Source organism: Miniopterus natalensis, chromosome 10, assembly GCF_054644295.1.
Source record: "Miniopterus natalensis isolate mMinNat1 chromosome 10, mMinNat1.hap1, whole genome shotgun sequence".
NCBI lineage: Eukaryota > Metazoa > Chordata > Mammalia > Chiroptera > Miniopteridae > Miniopterus > Miniopterus natalensis.
Window position 1 is genome coordinate 80,324,788 of NC_142090.1, and position 20,751 is coordinate 80,345,538.

At 47.2% G+C, this 20,751-nt stretch overlaps 1 protein-coding gene across 1 annotated transcript in view; it reads right to left on the bottom strand.

Moving 5' to 3' along the window:
* Window positions 1-20,751, bottom strand: part of ELMO1 (engulfment and cell motility 1) — a 272,460-nt gene that overhangs the window by 218,900 nt on the left and 32,809 nt on the right. Inside the window, exons 4-5 of the mRNA XM_016222320.2 lie at window positions 6,086-6,136; window positions 357-526 (exon numbers count right to left, since the gene is read on the bottom strand). Coding sequence (XP_016077806.1) covers window positions 357-526; window positions 6,086-6,136 — 221 coding nt within the window. The remainder of the gene's footprint in view (window positions 1-356; window positions 527-6,085; window positions 6,137-20,751) is intronic.

Sequence of the window (20,751 nt, forward strand, 5' to 3'; positions counted from 1 at the left end):
GAAAGGCCCTTTGAGATAGTGACCTAATATTTTTCCTCATAAGTCTGAAATTCCAGGATACCCTAAGGAATTCAGAACCTACTGACCTGGCTGTGGGGTTCTCCTTCCTACCGCACCCACCCAGGCCTGTCCCCTAATACCTGGTCCTGCTCCTTGGTAGGTAGACCATCTAGTGATACTTAAATGACAAACCCGCTCTCCAGACACTATCTTAAAAGCCATTTCTTTTGTTTGTTTGTTTTCCCCGAGCCTAGTCAATTTATGGTCTTTAAAACCAGAAATTGGCAACAAGGAGAGTGACCAACACCCAGGTTGCTAAGAGAACGGGCGGTCGGAGTCCGAGGACAGGTGCTTACTCGGTGCCGCTCTCCACCATCTGCGTGAGCAGGAAGATGCCGTCCAGGTTTATGAACTCCTGGGCGAAGGTGACGTCCCGGGACAGGCTGGCCAGGTCCTTCAGGGCCTCCAGCTTGGAGTCCATGCTGGACGACTGGATGCGCTCGTGGAGCTGCTGGGCGTTCTGGGCCTTAGGGGGCAAAACAAAGGGGAGCGCGTTCACAGAGGAAACCACAACGAAACTAACGTTTCACTCGTCGGGAAACAAAAACCCAGAGGCCAACAGCGGGTCCCCAGCCCCTGCGCCTCCGCCTTCAGGCCCGTCCGCTGATCTCGCCGCCGGAACAGTGGGAAAGGGTCATCCACGCTGCGTCCGGCAGCGTTCAGTCCCCGACAGGACGGCCTGAGGCGCCCCGGGCCCGCCGCCCTCCCCCGCGCCCTGCGCAGGGCCTGAGCTCACGTGCCTCTGCAGGGAGGGGTCCTTTCTCAGAAATGTTTTCGAATTCATTTCTTATGGACAGTTGGCATACATTGTATCAGTTTCAGGCGTACAACCTCGTGGCCCCGGCACTTCCCCTCCGGCCGCTCACCGGGGAAACCGGACCACGCATCCGCCAGCCCGCGCCCAGGTCTGCGGCAGCGCACGCCGCCGAGGTGCGGGGCAGCCCGGGCGCCGCCCGGGGACGGTGCGGGGAGGACGGGCCGCGTGCAGCGCGGCGTTCCCGAGCCTCGGAGGAGCGGGGCTCGCCGTCCGCGTCATGCGCAGGGAATAGGCCGGTGTCCCCTGGAGCGGACCCTGCTCCTCCCGGAGCCACAACCTAAGCAGTCAGCTCCGCGTGAAACGCACAGGGCCCGCGGTGCCTGCTGCGGGGTGAGTTTTCCTCCTGGTTTTGAGCCATAAGCGGTCCCGCGGGGATGCGTCACTCCTGAGGGGGAGGGCTGTGGGAAGCCGGGTGCGCGGGGTGGGGGTCCCCCAACGAGGGCGGAGAACGCGGGGCCGTCCAGCTCTGCACCGAGGAGCATGGCGCCTGGGAACCGCCCCTCCCCTCTCCTGGCCTCAGGGCCCTGGGCCTGGGCTGACATCAGGCTCCAAACTCCCTCCCACCCACAGGGTCGGGCTGTTTCCAGGGGGCAGGAACCCTCTTCCCGGAGCCTTCCAGAAACAGGGCCTACACGGACGCCGGCCCCAACCAAAGCATCGCACCCAGCTTCGGGAAACTTTTAAGGCAATCTTTCTCTAGTTGGAAACGAATGTGTTTTCTTTTCACCTTCTCTAATTTCTAAGTAATGTGGATATGAAACTCTTACTATAAAAATGAATGTGGGAATAAAAGTTTTGTTATTAAAATATTGGGTGCTTATAAGGAAAACATACTTTTTCGGCATCAGTTCTTGCCAAAGATTACACTGCACAGAATTTTACTCCGGCTGTGTTCAGAGGAGGCTTACAGCCGTCCGTTTCCAGGCTCTGCCCCTTCAAAACCAAAGACAGAATCCTCGCTCACCGTTCAACAAACCCTCTGGACGTGCCCCCAGAGCCAGGCACTGCTCTGCCCATTTGGGATAGACCCAGAACAGGGCAGCCAAGCTTCTCGCCCTCCTAGGGCTTACATCCCACAGGTGGGGGGTGAACAGTAAAACAAATTAACAGTAAGAAAGTAACTAGTGCCCTGGCCAGTGGGGCTCAGTTGGCTGAGCATCCTCCTGTGGACCAAAAGGTCTCTGCTTCGATTCCCAGTCAGGGCCCGTGCCCGGGTCAAGGCTCGGTCCCCAGGAGGGGGTGTGCGGCAGGCAGCTGACTGATGGTTAGCTCTCACATCAATGCTTCTCTCTCTCTCCCCGCCCCCTTCCGCTCTCTCTGAAAAGCAATAGAAAGAGTATCCTTGGGTGACAATTAAGAAACAACAAAAACAACAGCAAACGATGGTGCGCACAGCCCCGTGTGGATGTGCAGTGTGTGTGCATGTGTTTCCTTATGGTTCTATCTATTGGATAAATTCCCAGCAGTAAAACTGTCAGGATGAAGAAACATATATTATAGACTTGGGTGGACACAGCTAAATTCCCTCCAAAGAGAGAGAGGAGAGGCGGGGGAGAGAGAAACAGAGACTTGTTGTTCTACTTATTTACGCATTCAGTGGTTGCTTTTTGTATGTGCCCTGACCAGAGATCAAACCCACAACCTTGGCATATCAGGAAGATGCTCTAATCAACTGAGATACCTGGCCAGGGTAAGGCTGCTCCCATTTTACTCTCAGCACCGAAGCATCTTGCCTCACACCTTGATTATCAAGGAGTATAGATTTTCATCTTTTTAAAGAGAAAGACTGAGTTTCTTCTTTCATGTATATCTATATCTTTATATTTATCTATTCCTATATGTCTATTGTTATAGATCTATATTTATATTTATATTTATATTTATGTATTTATATTTATCTTGGCTCTGCCGACCAGGATAAACATATATATATATATATATATATATATATATATATATATACACACAAAGCAATCAATAGAGATAGAGACAGATATATAAAAATACATAGATCATATTTTGCTTATACATTTTGGCCATCTGCTTTGGAGAACGTTTGCTTATTTATTTGTAATTCCTCCAAATTAAGGAATTAGCCCTCTGTCTACTGTGCATAATGCCAACTGTTCTTCCTAATTTGCTGCTTTTGACTTTCTGAAATTCTTTCCAAGCATGAAGCTTGCATGGTTTTCATTTTTTTGTTGTCAGATGTGTCAGTCTTTTTCTTTATGGCCTCTGGGTTTTGTGTTGTACTTGGAGAGGCTTTCAACACGGCAAGACTACAAGTAGATTCATTGTAAGGACTTCTTAAAACAAAATTTCAGGATGGTAAAAACAATGGTCTGGCCACCCTTCTAACAGAACAGCAGCCAACATTTACTTATACTCTGCCTCAGACAACACAGGACCTCAGATTCCATCTGCACAGCTGTCATTCCCACGGCAGGTAGAAGACAACGCTGCTGAGCTGCACGATCGGAAACTCCCGAACCCGGTCCACTCAAACACACATCCATTTGCACCCATGTCCTGGGCGTGCTGTGGCTACATTGCCATGATACTGGGGAGATCGGTGAAGGTATGACACCTGGAAGGTACACGTTTACGATGGCCACGCGAGTTACTGTCTAAAGTGTGCAATGCAGAGGACCATTGGCACAGTGTATGGGTTTCTATAAGAATAAAAATGCAAGTTGTTTTCTTTAGATCTTCTCTTATTAATCCCCTATTTTGCTAGGAACTATCCAGAAAGGGCTCTTCTGTGATAGAGGAAGACAGAAAACCAATTCAGCAACCAAAATCAACAAAACACCACCTTTGATAGAATGGAGGTAAGACCCAGCACAGCTGCAAATTACCTAAAACAGGAGCATGTGCATGTGTGAACATGTGCATGTGTACACGTGTGTGTGTGTGTGTGGCCTTGTCTGGCTACAGAGAGAGTTCAGCCAGGGTAGATGAAAGGACTGTAAAAGCCAGTATAACACCAACTGCTGGTTTCTTTATGACAGTCTAAAACTTCCTGGCAAGTTTGATGGAGACAGTTATTTTTTAACACATTTTTAGCGTCCATGTAAAAAGTGAAAGAGTTAGCATATGCTGAATCATATTTTCCAGTTAAACACAAAATAATAATAAAATAATCTACCAGCAACAAGTGACATTTACAAATCCAAAATATCTTATACAGTAATTCCCAATTCTAGACATGGTGGCTACAGCCACACCATAAAGTGCTTTCTTAAAATGCAGATTATTGGACCGCTTTCCTAGATATCTTCATTGAGGTTCTCATTAGAGGCCCAGACATGGGATCAGCATTTTAAAACTACTCCAATGATTCCAGTTTGGAGACCACTGCTCTTTAGAAAACGTGAGCCAGTCCTTTGTAGGTGGACTCCATCTCGTAATACTGCCTTGTGCACGGGCTTTCACACCTGTCCCTCACCATGCCGGGACTGTGAGGGTCACTGTCTGAACAGGACAAACTCCACTGTGCCCGATGGTGCTAAGTCATGCCATGGTGCTTGTACGTTCACGCTCAGGGTGCTGAATAATTTCACTCTGCCCAACACCCAGCCTTCTCTCAAGGAGAAGCTGACTGAGCCTGGGGGGAATTTTGCTTATGAGCAAATGGCAATGAAAAGAAGAACCAACTTCTCCTTTGGCTTAGAGAAGGCCTAGATTTAATAAATAAATATAAAAATTGAGCCTTTCTAATTTCAAGATGATTCAAATGGCAAGATGTACTCTTTCTGCCCAGCAAGAAAATGAGTAGTTTCAGCAGGATAAACAGAAACTATAAAACCAAGAGAAGCTGTGGTCTCTGAAGGTCACATTAACATGAATTCTTGCTGACTAAAGTAGGAAGATCAGTGCTACATTGGACAAAAATGTCTCAGCTCATCATGGAGCCACTGAAAATGAGTAAAATTATCATTTCCATTAAGTGGGAAAGAAGGCTTTGGAAGAGTATCCAGTCAGCTCTAGCAATGCGCTCTGTTGAGCTCATCACTGTGTTTAGGTTCAAGATGTTATTGGGTAGAATGTTTAGGAGATTTTTAAGCCTTTCTAATATAATTTTCAACAAGAAGAATTTGTGGTAGTGACAGTACCCACAATTTAATCTCAGCCAGATGCTTTTCCCAGTTTTTACATTTATTTTTAGCCCACCACATGGCTCCAGGAGAAACTGAAAATGTGAGTTAGACACAGTTTTCATCGCATATGCAGAGTGAAAATAGTAACACTTGGTGTATTTTGTGCACATTATATTTTTTAGGAAAGCAATAAAAATGCACTGTGAAAAAATAGAGTTTAAATATGCTAATGGCACTACCTAAAGTATCTACAAGCAAGTAAGAGAGATAAAGCAATGCAGTCAGTAGTCTAGCTACTCTGTAGCATTTGGTTTAGCAGCTTTTATTTGGAAGACTTTAAAAGTGTTTTATCTAGAATCAGCTGTCAATGAAACAGCATATGCACAAACATTTCTTAAACTACATTTTTATGAACTGTTATAATTGACCAAAGTAAAAAATCCTTAAACTCACTCTTACAGACATACATGCACACACATGCACACACACATACACCCTTTGACTTTGTGGGGAAGTAACAGGCTGTCTTTGGTTTTGTTTGCTTTTCTGTTGTCTGAATTTGCTCAGATGGCATTAGATGGGCATGTGGGCAGGTGGATAAAAACCAATCAGTATAGCCCAGCTGGTGTAGCTCAGTGGTTGAGCACTGGACCCATGAAATAAGAGGTCACTGGTCCGATTCCCTTCAGGGCGCATGCCCAGGTTTCGGACTCAGTCCCCAGTAGGGGGTGTGCAGGAGGCAGCCCATTGATGTTTCTCTCTCTCTATCCCTGTCCCTTCCTCTCTACAAAATCAATTAAAAAACCCAAACCAATCAATATAGCTGATAACTCAGCTAGTATCCCATCTGTATATGAGAATTGTTGCGATGACCAGCAAACTCAAACCTTAGAGTCCCTTCACGTGCCCCTGACCTGGAAGGAGGGCCCCCCACCCACAGTGGGGTCCGGGAGAGGCGCTCCTGGTTATGCGGAATTTGCACGTGAGGATGCTCCAGAACCGTCTGTGCTGCACTGAGTCATGCTCACAAGTTAATAGCCATGATCACTTACAGAGGAACAGAGGAGCGAAGCACTTACTGGAAAACTGTAACTGAAGATCGACTTACCGGAGACGTGGTTAGCCGAAGGATGGTGCCATTTTTTATTTCATTGCGATTCTGGGAAAGAAAACAAAATCTCTGTCAGTCGTCAGGTAGAAGCTTTGGAACAAAGAGAGCAAAGGCAAATGGAATCGAGTGGCTACTATAAGAAGCACTCTTAGGATTCAGTTTATCCTCAGTTGAAGATTTTTAAATTATTTCTACAAAGAATTTTAAACTGGCTCCCAGATGTGCTAACTTTATATCAAGTCATGGACAGCATTCAGCACAGAGGAAGTGAATATATAGCCAAAGAATGGGAAGATGGGGCCCAGGAACAGAAGACAACAAAAAAGCAATTTTGAAAGTTTTTAAGGGACTCTGACCTAGTAATTCTACTAATACAAGGGCGGACAAAAGTAGGTTACAGTTGAGGACACGAAACAGAGCTAATAATGCTACTGCGAGGATCATATCCTGCGTGTCTTTTTCCATACGAACAACTGTAAGCCTACTTTTGCCCACCCCTGTATATACACGAGACAATTGAAAACATGTCCACACAAAAATCTGTACGTGAATGTTCATAGAGACATTATTCGTAACAGCCCCAAAGTAGAAACGATCTGAATGTCCATGAACTGAAGAATGGATGAACAAATGTGGCATATCCGTTCAGTGGAATATTACTCAGCCACGAAAAGGAATGAAGTACTGATACCTGCTACGGCATGATGAACCTTGAAAACATTACACTAAGTGAAAGAAGCCAGACATGAAGGCTGCATATTGTATTGATTCCATTATAGGAAAAGTCCAGAATAGGGAAATCCACAGAGACAGGAAGCTGATTTGTGGTTTCCGAAGGTAAGGGGAGAGGAGAGGAAATGGGACTGAAAGCTAATGGGTTCAAGGTTTCTTTTCTGAGCAATGCAACACTCTAAAATTGACTGTGGTGATGGTTTCACAAATCTATGAATAGACTAAGCCACTGAATTGAACACTTTAGAAAGGTATATTTCGGGGAGTGTGGATTATATGTCAATAAACCTGTTCTTTTTTTTAAAAGTTCTTAAGGAGCTTGCTGTTTTATCATTTGTTAGCTCCAACTGCATGTTGCCTTAAAATACAAAGAGCAGACTCGAGCAGATCCCAGATCAGTCCATCTCCACTGGGTGAGTGTGTTTGAGGTGAGTGTTCGAAGGTTTCAGTGTCTCTGGCAGGGAGAGTAGAGTTTCGCTGGCAGTTTTATTTTCTGCCGCCACAGTATGCGCCAAACTTAGCTTTCAGGAGGTGGCCTCACGAGAGTCACCCTTTTGCAGCCTCCACCTGGGAGCAGCGAGGCCAGGAGGTTAACAACGTGCTTTAAGGCTCATTCTCCTGCCTCCTTGAAGACAAGCCACAGGCTAGGATTTGCTCAGGATGCAGCAGGCACACAGAGATGGTGGGAAATTTCTCAGGATGAGATGCCAAAAACATGTAGAAAGCTTGCTCTCTCCCTCAGGCTTCAGGCCAACACTGCCTCCCAAAGAAAACCTAATCTGTACATTCTATGCCGAGTGCATGCAGGCCTGAGAGCCCAGCCCTGCGGAATCAAACCTTCCTGGGGTAACTCCAGCCTGATCTAGAGCATCCCCGGCCAGACACCCCGGGCCACCCCTTGAGAAAGCACCCTGCTCATTCCCAGCAGCGTGCAGGTAGTGGGTGAAGGACCACCTGTGGCCAGGCTCAGATATGAGATGGTGAAATAAATTTCAATGATTTTAAAAACCTCCTTTCAACTCTAAAATTCTGACTCTATGAGAATTACGGAATATTAAAGAGGTGAAGTTCATAGCACACCCATTTCCTGCTCAATGTCTAAGTGAATTGAGAAATAGAATCAGAAGACGAAAACCCACAATGTCCCATTTATCAGCAGTGATGGGGACCGAGGTGCAGAGTGAGAACTAGCAGACGGAGCCCTGAGGTCAGGCACATGTGCAGGTAAGGCCTGAGGCAGGTTCCTTCCCAAGAGGAAAGGGGCCCAGTTTATTCCCCCAAAGAATCAGCCAAGGAGGGAAAGAGACCTGGGGGTATGAAGAGGCCAGGCGGGTTTAGCAGTAATCTCCCCCATGGAGATCTGGGGGGGGCATTCTAATAATGGCAGTACACTAACATTTGGTGAAAGGCACTGAGCTGAGGTTTTTTGGGTTTTATTTTTTTAGTTGTAATGCTGATTTAACCAACATAATCGTATTAAAATGCAGATTTCTAGGCCTCCCACTCCACAGCCACTGACTCAGGAGCCCAGGAAGCTGAATTTTAACTATGAGCCCAATAAAGTTCAGAATCATCCCAGCCTAATTCATAAGATCACCCAGCACAGTTAGAATAAGGGTTCTGAATTTCAAGGAAATAAAGTCTGAGGGAAATGAGACAAAATCACAATGAGCTATCACCTCACACCTGTCAGAACGGCTGTCATCAGAAAATCAACAAACATCAAGTGCTGGCGAGGGTGTGGAGAAAGGGGACCTAGTGCGCTGCTGGTGGGATGCAGGCTGGGGCAGCCACTGTGGAAAACAGTACGGAGAGTCCTCAGAAAATTAACAATGGAGCTGCCATTTGACCCAGTGACCCCACTTCTAGGAATATATCCAAAGACACCCGGAACGCTTAGTCACAAGAATACAGGCACCTCTATGTTCACTGAAGCGTTATTTACAGTAGCCACGATCTGGAAATGGCCCAAGTGCCCATCAGGAAACAATAAATAAATAAGCTGTGGGACATTCACACCATGGACTACTACTCGCCATAAAAAGAAGGAAATCTTACCCTTTGTGACAAGCATGGAGGGACCTATATGCTAAGGGAAATATTTCAGAGAAAGACAAATACCATATGATTTCACTCATATGTGGAATGTAATGAACAAAATAAACTAACAAAGTAGAGACAGGCTCGTAGATACAGAGAAGAGACAGAGCTGTCAGAGGGGAGGGTGGTTTAGGAGCCGGACAAAAAAGGTGAAGGGGTTAAACAAAAACAACTCATAAATACAGACCACAGTGTGGCAATCGCCAGAGGGAAAGGGGGCGGGGGAGGTAGGAGAGGGTCAGAGGGGGATAAATGGTGACTGAAGGAGACTCGACTTGGGGTGGTGAGCACACAATACAATATACAGCTGATGTGTTGTAGAATTGTGCCCCTGAGACTTTTATTTACCAGTGTCCCCCCGATTAATTCAATAAATAAATAAGTAAATAGGGGGAAAAGAACAGAAAACATTTATGCAGGGAACGTCCAGGCTCCCAGTGTAAAAAGGAAACTTGGGGACAGACGCCCGCTGCTGCGGTTACGCACCCCGCAGCCCCAGCCGGTGCTAGCCCCTGACACGCACCGCGCCTCACAGGGCATCTTTGTGCTTCTTCACAGGACAGCTCAGAGACTCGGCCTCTGTGTGGAGCGGACTATAAGCTCATGCAGAAAAAAATGTCATTGTCATACTTCTCCCTCTGAAATTTGCTTTTCTCACTATGCCAACTTTCTATCTAGCCAGACAAATCAGGAATAATTTCCTGGTCAAAAATTCCAATTCTACCTCCCTTCCTTGTTCAGCAAGGAAAACTGAAGGTCAGAGGGGGAGGGGACACGTGTGACCCCACACTGCAGGCCCCTGGAGGGCAGACAGCCTCAAGGATTTCTCCCTCTCTCTCCCCCTTATGTGTCCCCCACTCTTAGATGTGACGAGATCACTACTTTGGATGCATCACTATGAAACCACGCTCACTGTTCCTTGCATTCACTGCTCAATCATCCCGGAGACCGATTCTGCATGGAAACCTGACCCCGTGTGTCCTCTGTGTCCACCTGGGTGACCTTCAACTCTCCAGGCTCAAGGAAATAACTGGGAACAGTATAGGATGTGCCGGTTGCTAGGTGACAGAGCAATGCCCCCAAAGCCAGGAGAAAAAGGGCTGAGAGGTGGGGTGAGGACAGGGACCACGAAAGAGGGGGTGGCAGGCTGTTGTAAGTGAGCATCTCCCATCAGGATGCTCTGTCCTTCCCCAGGGTCACTGACATCAGGGACAGTGGCCCCCCCAGTGATGGCAGCCTCTCGCCTCCCATAAATTAAAGGATTTGGTTTTCTTGCTCCTCACGAGATTCTCTCCTCAGTGGTGGTTTTTCTCAAATCCTCAATGCCCTGAGTGCGACTCCCAAAACCAAAAGAAGACGACGAGTGTTAAGTACGATGTCTGCTGACCACCCGCCTGTGGGGTGGACACAGGCCGGGGAGGTGGAGCTCTCGTCCCTGGCGGCAGGCTAAGACCAGGTGAGCACGGAGGGAAGTGGGAGGTAGCGCAGGAGCCCAGCCTGCAGGGAGGCAGGACGCCGAGGGGAGGGCGAGGAGGGTGCCTGGCCCCTGAGCACGCCAATCAACAGAAGACAGAGATAAAGATAAAGCAGAGATAAAGAGCCGTATGTTTAAGAACATGCTTATCTTGCCCGGCCAGCATGGCTCAGCGGTTGAGCATAGACCTAGGACCCAGGAGATTGAGGTTCGATTCCGGGTCAGGGCACAGGCCTGGGTTGTGGGCTCGATCCCCAGTCGGGGGCGTGCAGGAGGCAGCCAATTAATGACTCTCTCATCACTGATGTTTCTACCTCTCTCCCTCTCCCTTCCTCTCTCAGAAATCATTAGATATATTAAAAAAAGAACATGCTTATCTTAAAGGAACATGCATTATTTAATGTTCACTATTGCAAAAAAAAAGGCACCGGTTAAGAAAGGCAGGGAGGCTGCCTGCTACCCCAGAGATTTCACTTGGCAGGAGTGAGCTCACATCCACCCACCTTCACATGGTGTCCAGGCCCTGGGACCAAAAGCTCAATGTGGAACCCATGTCATGTCCATGCCCCTGTACGGCTCTAGGACAAGAACTGATGGCATCTGATTCCTTAAGAAGTAGTGGGAGGTCATTATTTAGATGTGAATCTTGAACTCAGCCTTGAAGCCGCAGGAGCCAGTCCCCCTGAGCGCAGCAGCTGAGGGAGACAGCATTTGCGACCTAGGCTGTGGGGTCAGCACCAGCCAAGGCAGAGTGACCACCAGGTCAGGAGGCTGAGGACATGTATTAATAACATCTCTCTCACTGCAGGTGCCATCCTGGGAGAGCAGTAAGAAGGTGAGGGTGATGGGGAGCAGGGGTCCAGGAGTCTGGAGGGAGCAGCGGCCTGGACGGAAGGGAGCCCCAGGTTGGGCCTGAACCAACTAACCTGCCCTGTCACCTTGGGCAAGTCAGTTGGCTTCAGTTTCCTCAGCAACAGAAGAGAGGCAAGATGCCCAGCGCCAAAGGTCCTCTCTTTGCTTTTCTTTAATTCTCAGTAAAACGCACAAAGAGGAAATGTTTAAGGCTTTTGAGCAGGATTACTGATCTGAGGAAGGATGCTTCAGAGAATGAACCTGTCAGCAGCAGGGACTCAGAGCAGAAAGGGAGTCAGCTAAGGAGGTGGGAGGAGAAGATGAAGGACCCCGGCCACTGACACTGCCTCCTGACGCCCCAGGGTTTGGCCCCTCCTAAGTCAGACTACAGGTGCCAGCCCTGAACCGCTGGCTCTGAGCACCCCTAGTCTCCAAGTTAGCAACCCAGCAAACCAACCCAAGATCTGCAAAGCTGATCAAGAACAAGTTCTGTGACAAAAACATACGCCTTTCCTCCCAGACATCACTTGGAGGAGAATCCGCAGGGACACATTTTGGGTGGGTGACTCTGTGAGGCTCAACAAAAGCCTTAAAAATGTTCAAATTCAAATTCTATCCACTTTTCTCTGAAAACAGAGACGCAGACATCTGACAAAAGATGTCCACTGCAGCTCTTTTTTTTTTTTAACAACGGAGACAAAAACAAAACTAAAAGCAAACCCAAGTATTCCCATCATTCATTCATTCATTCACTCACTCATTCATTGTCTCGAGTCAGAACCAACCTTTCTTGGCTCTCATCTGTACTAATCATGGAGCAGGCGCTGCAGGCACTTCCCCTTTGCCCTCTGGGAGAATTTTAAGCTTCCCCGGTAGAGAGCACTGTGATGATCCCGCCTGGAGGACCCACCACCATTATTATTACTCAGTGTGGAAGCCTTCAGGCCTCCTGCCCCCTCGGCCCTACTCCCCCTACCCGAGACCATCCTTAAGCAACTGCATACTCAGCCTTCCAGCAGCAGGCTCACCTCTAGGGTCCAACACAGGCTGCACCGCCACCAGGGAGGTGATGACAGGCCACACCCTCCTGCACAGCCTTGGGGGACGCGCGGTGCCCTCTCCTGGTCTTTAGATCTTCAACTGTCTGCTCCTCCGCAGACTAAGTGCCACAGCTACCTGGCTGCAATTGCTTCTTCTTTTACCCCTTTCATCGCAGTTAACTGACTTCTTTACATTGAAATTTTAATTTAAAATTAAATTTTCTTTAAATTTTTTCAAGAATCTTTAAATTAAAGTTTCCCTGTTCAAATAACGGTATGGTTACTATATTTGACTGGATCCTGAGTGATGTACCAAGTCTTCCAAATGCCTCCAATATGAAGGAAAATTTATGCAGATGTAGTAACGCAAGCCAAGGACACAATATAGACGTGAAAGTCCTGGGATAAAAGAATGTTTAATGAGAGCATGTCACAGTCTGTGAAGTGAAAACCGTAGGTTACAGAACAGGACCGCAGCTAAAGGAGCCGTGGGGTGTGATACAGCATGGGGATACGGTCAGTAATGTTGCAATAACTGTGTCTGCTGCCAGGTGGGCTCTGGAAACATCGGGGGTTAACTTGTAGAAATGTCTAGTCACTATGTCATACACCTGAAACTAATATAATACTGTATGTCAACTGTAATTGAAAAATAATATTAAAATAAAAAAACAACAATACAGTATTGCAGTATGAGTGCAAACTGGTAGAATATAAAGAGAGTGAGCCCTGAAAAAACACTGGTGCCCAGGTAGAGAATCATGTAAACATGCTCTTCACCTGCAACACATTACCAAATAAAAGGAAAGAACGCAGGGAAAATGCTGACACTATGAGGATCTGGCCCGCCCAGCTAATGAGGCTTGTTTGCCTTTCTAGGGGCGAAGGCGGCCTACCTGGGGTGACAGAGGGACCTGCCCAAGCTGGGGTGAGCCTCGAGGAACAGGCCTCTCTCTGCGGTCCGGTTTTCTCATCCATTTGAAAGACTTGATTGCCGGCCCCTCTCCCTGCCTTCAGCTCTAACCTACCCCCAAATTAAAGGACATGTGTAAATGTTTAAACCTGGGTTGCAATGGGCGAGTTGGAGCCTGTGGTCTCAGAGATCCGCAGAGGGCTGGAGGAGAGAGCTGCTCTTACAGGAAAGGGCCCGTGCCCGCAAACGATGGCCTTCACGGGCCATTCCAGTGGCCTTGGCAGGGACCCTGAGGACACTGCCACAGCTGGGAAATAGCAACTCGTGGCCTGTCCTAGGCCAAGCTGGCAGACGGAGAGAAAGAGGAGGAAGTCCACCTTCAGAGAGGAGGGCTGTGGAACCAAGTGGGTGGAAACACCAGAGAGGAGGAGAGGCCGAGCTGGCCACTGGCTCCAAAGAGACAATGTGGTGTCATATAGCTTCCTGAGCATGTCCACTGTGGTGTGAGCCACCCAGGCACTGGTATCAGACGGGCCAGTTCAAGCCTTGGCTTCACCACCAACAGCTCTGTCACCTGAGCCCTGCGCACAGTGCCCGGCACCTGGCAGGTACGCAGTGAACAGTCAGTAAGGGAATGAGGGCACAGGAGCCGCCTGCAGGCCTCTGTCACTGCTACTCGAAGACAGTCACCCCTGGACCATACATTATGGGGATTAAATTAAACAGGGCCAATAAAGCCATGCCTGGCATGTGGGAAGGACTTCATACATCATTCATGGAGAAGAGGCAGCTTCAGGACTGGGTGCCGAAAACATGGAAACTCTGCCGGACAAAGAAGGGGCAAGGAACCTTGGGCAGGAGAAGCAGGGTCAGGCCATTCTGTCCCCATCAATCAGGATTCTTTCCCTTTCTTTCTCTCCTGGTCATGGATGTATTGCTGTCTTGGGAAGCCTACGTGGCTCTTCGCTGAATAATTTTTTTTAATGTATAAAATAAAATATACAAGCTGGCAAAGGAACCAACAGTTTTCCAGATGTTTTTAAAATTGTGTCACAGTCACAGATGTGTAGCTTCAGCAGTGCAGGCACCAGCAAAGCTCCAGAGTGAGCCAGACAGCCAACGGCTGAAGCACCGCAGGCCAGATGTGGCTGCTGCAATGATGAAACGTAAGTAAATAAATGGGTGTGGCTGTGTTCCAATAAACATCATTTACAAAGCGGGTTTGGCCCACAGGCTGACCCCTATATTCATGCATGAAATATTACAAGATATACTATCAGAGCTAATAACTCCTATCATTTCTAATTAGGTACAATGATCATAAGTCACATTTTGGGGTCGCTGTAATGACAGTCACAGATGGAAATACGTATGATTTCTATGGGAAACATCAGCATAGATACTGCTCAGACATGGCTTGCAGCCCACATTCGAGATTGAAGTAACGCAAAGTTTACGTTTTCCTGCAGGTATGACCTTCTTCTGATACAAGCTCACAGACCTCGGGTTAAAGCAGTAGCTTTGGACGGTACTCATAAGAAAATCCGGATTCTACCGTGGTTTAAAAGCCTCAGCCTGAGGTGGCTCCGCCAACCTCCGCAGCCCTCGCATGGCTCCCACCTCCTGCCCCAGCTCGGCGTCCTGTTCCCTCGTCCCTGTCGCAGCAAGCACGCAATGCTTTGGGGTTTCCACAGCGGCTGCTCCTCCTCCTGCAGCACCGTGAGCTGCCTCCTTGTCACTGTCAAGTCTTAGCTCACATGTCACCTCTTCAGAGAGACTTCCCCTGATGCCTCACAGCACTCCTGGCCAGTGCCCACAGGTGGGCATCCAGGGCCTTGTAGAGAAAGACAGCCCCCCCAAGCTGGCAGACCCCAAGGTGAAGACCAGAACCCAGACATTAACCTTGGGTAGCACAAATCCTGGGAGCAGAATTACTGCCCGGGGGTCCTGGGAATAGTTCACTTCTCGGGGCTCACATAGTTGGAGGAATAAGGACCTTAAGTCCCCGATTCTGAAAGTCATGTCCACTCTCCTATAGCCTTATTTCATTTATGCCTGGTTATCTGTAAACCTGAACCAAGCCAGGTCATATTTCTGATCTGTTCTTAAACCTAAATTCTATGGCTGGCCCAGCAGATTAAACCTCAACAGCAAAGCCTGCCACACTCTGCCCCATCTCTTAGCATGTTTCCCCATATGTTTCCTTCACAGCACTCACCCCGATCTGGAAATAAATAACTTGTTCATCTCTTTACATTTCTAGTCTGTCTCCACAAACATGAGAATATATGCCCAAGAGCAAGCATCTTCGCGTTTTGCTCTTCGGCAGTGCCCAAAACAGTGAGTGCCTGGTATATAAAATGTGTTCAAGAAGTACTTTTGAATGAATCGAATAAATATGTTAATCATTATATGGCCTGTAGCAATAGCCAGCGTATATCTGCAAACTGAGGCTAACTGGCCACTCCTGCCTTCAATGATGTAAGTACAGGGCCCCTTCCTCCCACAGTGCAGGCAAGTCACAGGCCATTTTTCCTTTCCTCCTCTATCCACAACCTTCAGTCAACCAGAGGATATTTATTTCATGCCTACTATGAGGCACATGTATCATTAAGCATTTATATTTTTTTAGAATTGAGATATTTGCTCGTGTCCCGTTATCAATCCATGTGTCTGCAATAATGTCGGAATGGAAATGAGCCATATGCCACCACGGTGTTGCCCTAAACCACAGCATCAGGGTTCCCTAACACAGAAGCCACGTTACCCACAGCCCCTGACATCTACAACTGAGCTCCGAGGCGCGCAAGCCTGGCCAGAACCAGCCCCCGAAATCCGCCTGCTCTAACCCCAAGAGGAAGAGCCGGACAGAGGCCCCAGACAAGTAGGACTCAGTGCTGGAATCAAAAGTAGCCAACAGTCCACACGAGAGAGAATGGGCTCTAGCTTGCTAGCTTGGGTCCTACTAGAGGCCCCTCCTTCTATGGTCTCTCTCCTCTGTCCCGGCACCAGGAGGGAAACTCAAGTTTTCCCAGCCTTTCGCAGAGGAGTCAGTAGGGATGACGGGTGTAAGGGGAGCAAGTGAAACAGGCAAACCTTTGAAAGTTTTAAAAACTCATTTGCACCTCAGCTGTCTCCTCCTTTAAAAAATAGTTTATTAAGTTTCAGAGAGAGAGGGAGGAGAGAGAAAGAGGAACATCGGTGTGAGAATGAAACGGCTGCCTCCTGCACGCCCCTGCTGGGACCAAGCCCGCAGACGGTGCCCAACTGCTGAGCCGCTCCGGCGGGTCCCTCCTCCTCTCTCCCTGGAGCAGCGCCCCCAGCCCCACTCGACAGCCAGGCCTTGTCTCCAGAACCGGGGCGCTGACCCTAAGTCTAAGCCCCAGTGAGGCGCGAGCAACGCAGAGACCAGCCTGGTGCAACCAGCACGGTGCGTCCCTACGCGCTGATCCGGGTAAGGGCCAGAGAGGGCGTTTCTTTCAGAGACTTATCCTCTGCCATAGAGGAGTCCCAGCATCGTGGGTGGGACCAGGCTGATGAGCCACTGTGGGGAGCAGTTTGGCGACATCTAGTAAAGTTGAAGCCGGCACCCCTCTAACCAACAGCCTCTGCGTTCTATTCCAGAGAACCTTCCAGCGGGGCCACATGAATACACGTGCAGGGACATTCACGGCAGTGCTGCTCATTGTAGCAAAACTAGGCAAACAACTGCGCATCGGTAGAAAAATGGATAAATCAACTGTTGTTTATCCATGCCATAGGTGTCATACATAACCCATCTAAAAATGTAACTTTAAATGAAAAAAATTAAATTGCAAAAGGTTACCTACAGTAGATAGTGATAGTTTAAATTAAAAACTCTCTGTATTATTCATGAATACATACACATGCAGAAAAGCTATAAAACATGCATGAGTATAATATACACCAATTTCAGGCTCCTGTTGACTTCTGGGGAAAATGATGCAGTAGGGCTTTAGCTGGACTTGCACATTTTTAAAGAGATGATCTAAGGTAGTAGGCAAAGCCTGGCCAGTGTGGCCCAGTGGTTGAGTGCTGACCCGTGAACCAAGAGGTCACCGGTTTAATTCCTGGTCAGGACACATGCCCAGGTTTCAGGCTCAGTCCCCAATAGGGGATGTGCAGGGGGCAGAGATCTATGTTTCTCTCTCATCAATGTTTCTATCTCTCTCTCCCTCCCCCTCCCTCTCCCTAAAATAAATAAAAACGTATTTAAAAATAAAAAATAAAGTAGTAGGCAAAATGTGAACATCTCTTGGCATCCAGATGATCAGGGGTGTGGGTGTCAATTATATGATTTCCTGTACTTTTTTAGATGCTCGATTAAAACGTTTTAAACTATTACTCAAATTAATTCTGCTTTCAAAAACAGTATCACCAGTGCAGAACTCATCTGTCTGAATCAAAAGCAGTGGCTGGATGTCTTACATGGACGAATTACTTGGTAATGAGGGAACAATGAATGACAGACTTATATTTAAACTCCACGTGCTGACTCGGATCAGCCTCCCGCAATCCTGCTCCTCTCCCCACTGCCAACAGTTACATTCTTAAAACAACCAAAATGAAGTCTTTTTAAAACAGTGCCTATTAGTCAAGGCAGTGGTTTTCAAATAATGGAATTCTTTTGTTCTACAAAGGGGAAAAAAATCCCTCAGTACCTAAAATAGACAAAGAGGTATTGTATTAATATTAATATGTTTCATGAGCATGGGTTTGGGAATGTATAGCTTATTAAAATAATCAGCAGGGATAATGAGCCTTTTTATTATCATAAAAATTCAATATCTGGTCTTATGTATGATCATTATACTAATATTACGAGCTTCTACCCTCAATTTGGTTTTGTGCTTTGTTATCTTACTTGATGTGGAGAAAATCTGGATACATGCACACAGGGGGAACAGCTTTCGATCGCTGCATAACAAATGATTACCACCTGAGCTGCTTAAAACAACACACATGTGTGATGTCCCAGTTCCTAGGGGTCAGGGGTCTGGCAGGTTTCAGCTGGGACTCTGCTCTGGGTCTCCCAGGGCTGAAATCAAGGTGTCAGTTGGCTGCATCACTATGCAGAGGCCTCTTCCAGGTCCATTCCAGTTGCTGGATAGTTCATTTCCTCGTGGTTGTATGACTAAGATCCCTTCCCCCCATTTCTTAGTAAGCAGGTGACCAGGGACCTCTCTCGGCTCCTTACCTTGAAGCCTTCTCCACAACATGGCAACTTCCTCGTGCTCAAGGCCAACAGGAGAGCATCTCTTTAATGCCCCGCCTTCTTTCAACGAGCCCACCTGATTAAGGCAGGCCCACCAGGATAACCTCCCTTTGATTAACCCAAAGTCAACCTTACCTGCATCTGCAAATCCCTCCGACATACCTCGTGACATGGTCACAGGAGTGACACCCCATCATAGTCACAGGTCCAGACTACACTCAAGGAGGAAGATAACACCGGGCAGGTAACAGCAGGGCGACACCCTTGGAGGCCGTCTTGGAATTCTGCCCACCACACAAGGCATGCAGCTGTCAGAGGTGACTGTTTTTAAAAGCTTAGTTTGAAATCTCAGGAGTATCTCCAGATGCTTTGAAAAGGTATAATTAAAAACACTTTTTCATGGTGAAAGGATTAAGCAAAGAAGAAAGAAAAACTCATAGGCACAGACCACAGCATGGTGATGACCAGAGGGAAGGGGGGAGGTAGGAGAGGGTGAGGGGGGTAAATGGTGACAGAAGGAGACTCGACTTGGGGCGGTGAGCACACAGCACAACATACAGATGATGTGCTGCAGGACTGTACACCTGAAACCTATGTATTTTATTCACCAGTGTCACCCCAATAAATCAAATAAAAAATAAAAATAAAACACTTTTGCATTCAAATCAGTATAACTAACACCTAATCTCAACTTTTGTTCCTTATCATAAATATTGGAAGTCAGGTAAAAAAGCACCTACAACTTACAGAAAGGAATAAAGTTAGCTTTTTCTCTGTCACTGGATACCTGACATGCTCCCAAGCCAAGAAGCCTGCACGCTCCTGATGTGACAGAAGCCAGCATGCAGGTGCGACGGCAGGGGGCTTGCTGGAGTAATTCTGCAGCAGTGGGTGGACTCATGCCTGACTTAAACTAAAACGGTGCCATCTTCCCAGCCAATGACACGCTTGTAACGAGTGCAGATATGTGCAGAGACATGCAGGGCACGCAGTGCTTCATATCAAGGTCAGCTAAGGTCAGCCTAACCTGGCAACTGAACTTAATAATAATGAAGCTATTACTACAGTTCATGTGGAGTTTTACTTGTGTTTAAATAGTTCATGATAATATTTTAAAAGGTCGTATGAATCAAATACTTCTGCAATTCCCGAGACATCTCTACCCCCTCTGAAATGGAACTTACTTCACAATAACACAGAAGATGTCCGTTTCACTTCCAGAGCTGACACTGGGAAGCTGGGTGACCTAAGACCTCAGAGCCCCCACCACACCTGTGGGTCCTGAAAGTTTAAATGGAATCTCCCAAGACAGTGACTGGGACCTACGGGGTCCTCAATAAATGGTGGCTGCCTAAGCCTGGAAGGCCCAGTCTCCTGGACTCATCATTCAGCATCTATTGTAGCCATTAAGGAAGCTGGACAAATAAATAGGAACTATGACTCACTGAGACATGACCTCAGGCTGAGTGCCCTGGACAGGGTTTCGCCTGCATTATCCCATTCGATCCTTGTTACACAGGGAAGTGGGCAGAGTAAATTAACTAACCTGCTAAGATGCCCACTATGTGTTACATTAAAATGCAAGTTATAAAAGCATGTATATGCTATGATCCCATTTTACAAAAATGGATGCACACCCAAACTCAAATAATCTAAAATGTGTATATACTAAAAGGTCAGTGGTTTTCTCTGAGTAGTAAGATTCTGATAATTAAAAATATTTTGCTTTCCCTCTTTTCTTGTGTCTCCAATGTATTTAATCTGTTTGTGGGGATTTTAAATATGAAATCTGAGATTTCATATCTGCTTAGGAGCAGCAGGTACTGAACAAAAAGGATGTTTTATATAAGTTGCATTCAATTAGTAACATGGCACCTCATCATTTTCTTATATCTAAGAATCTAAACCTAACTGCAGTGCTTGAAAAATCTAAAATTGCAAGAGAGGGCATCTGAACACAGAGGAACAGAAGGGAAAGTAGATGAACAGAGACTAGGAAGAGACATGTTTTAAAATATGGCTAATGACCTAATAAAAAGATATTAGTGAGGGCAGGCGGGGGAAAGAAAGATGAAGTCACAGACGGAAACAAAGAAAAGTCAGGAAGGAAGGGGGCCCAGGTGAAGGGAAAGAAACATCAGGGGAGAGACAGAACAGGAAAAAAGGAAGGCCTTTTATGAGACAGCTATCCCTTCCTGCATATCCCTAATGAAACAAGAAGTCTTAGACCAGATCACAGTGAATTCCTTCTAAAGTTTTTGTTTTTGGCATTTTCCCCATAAGAGTGAGAAGTGAATGGAGAGGTCACCCTGACCT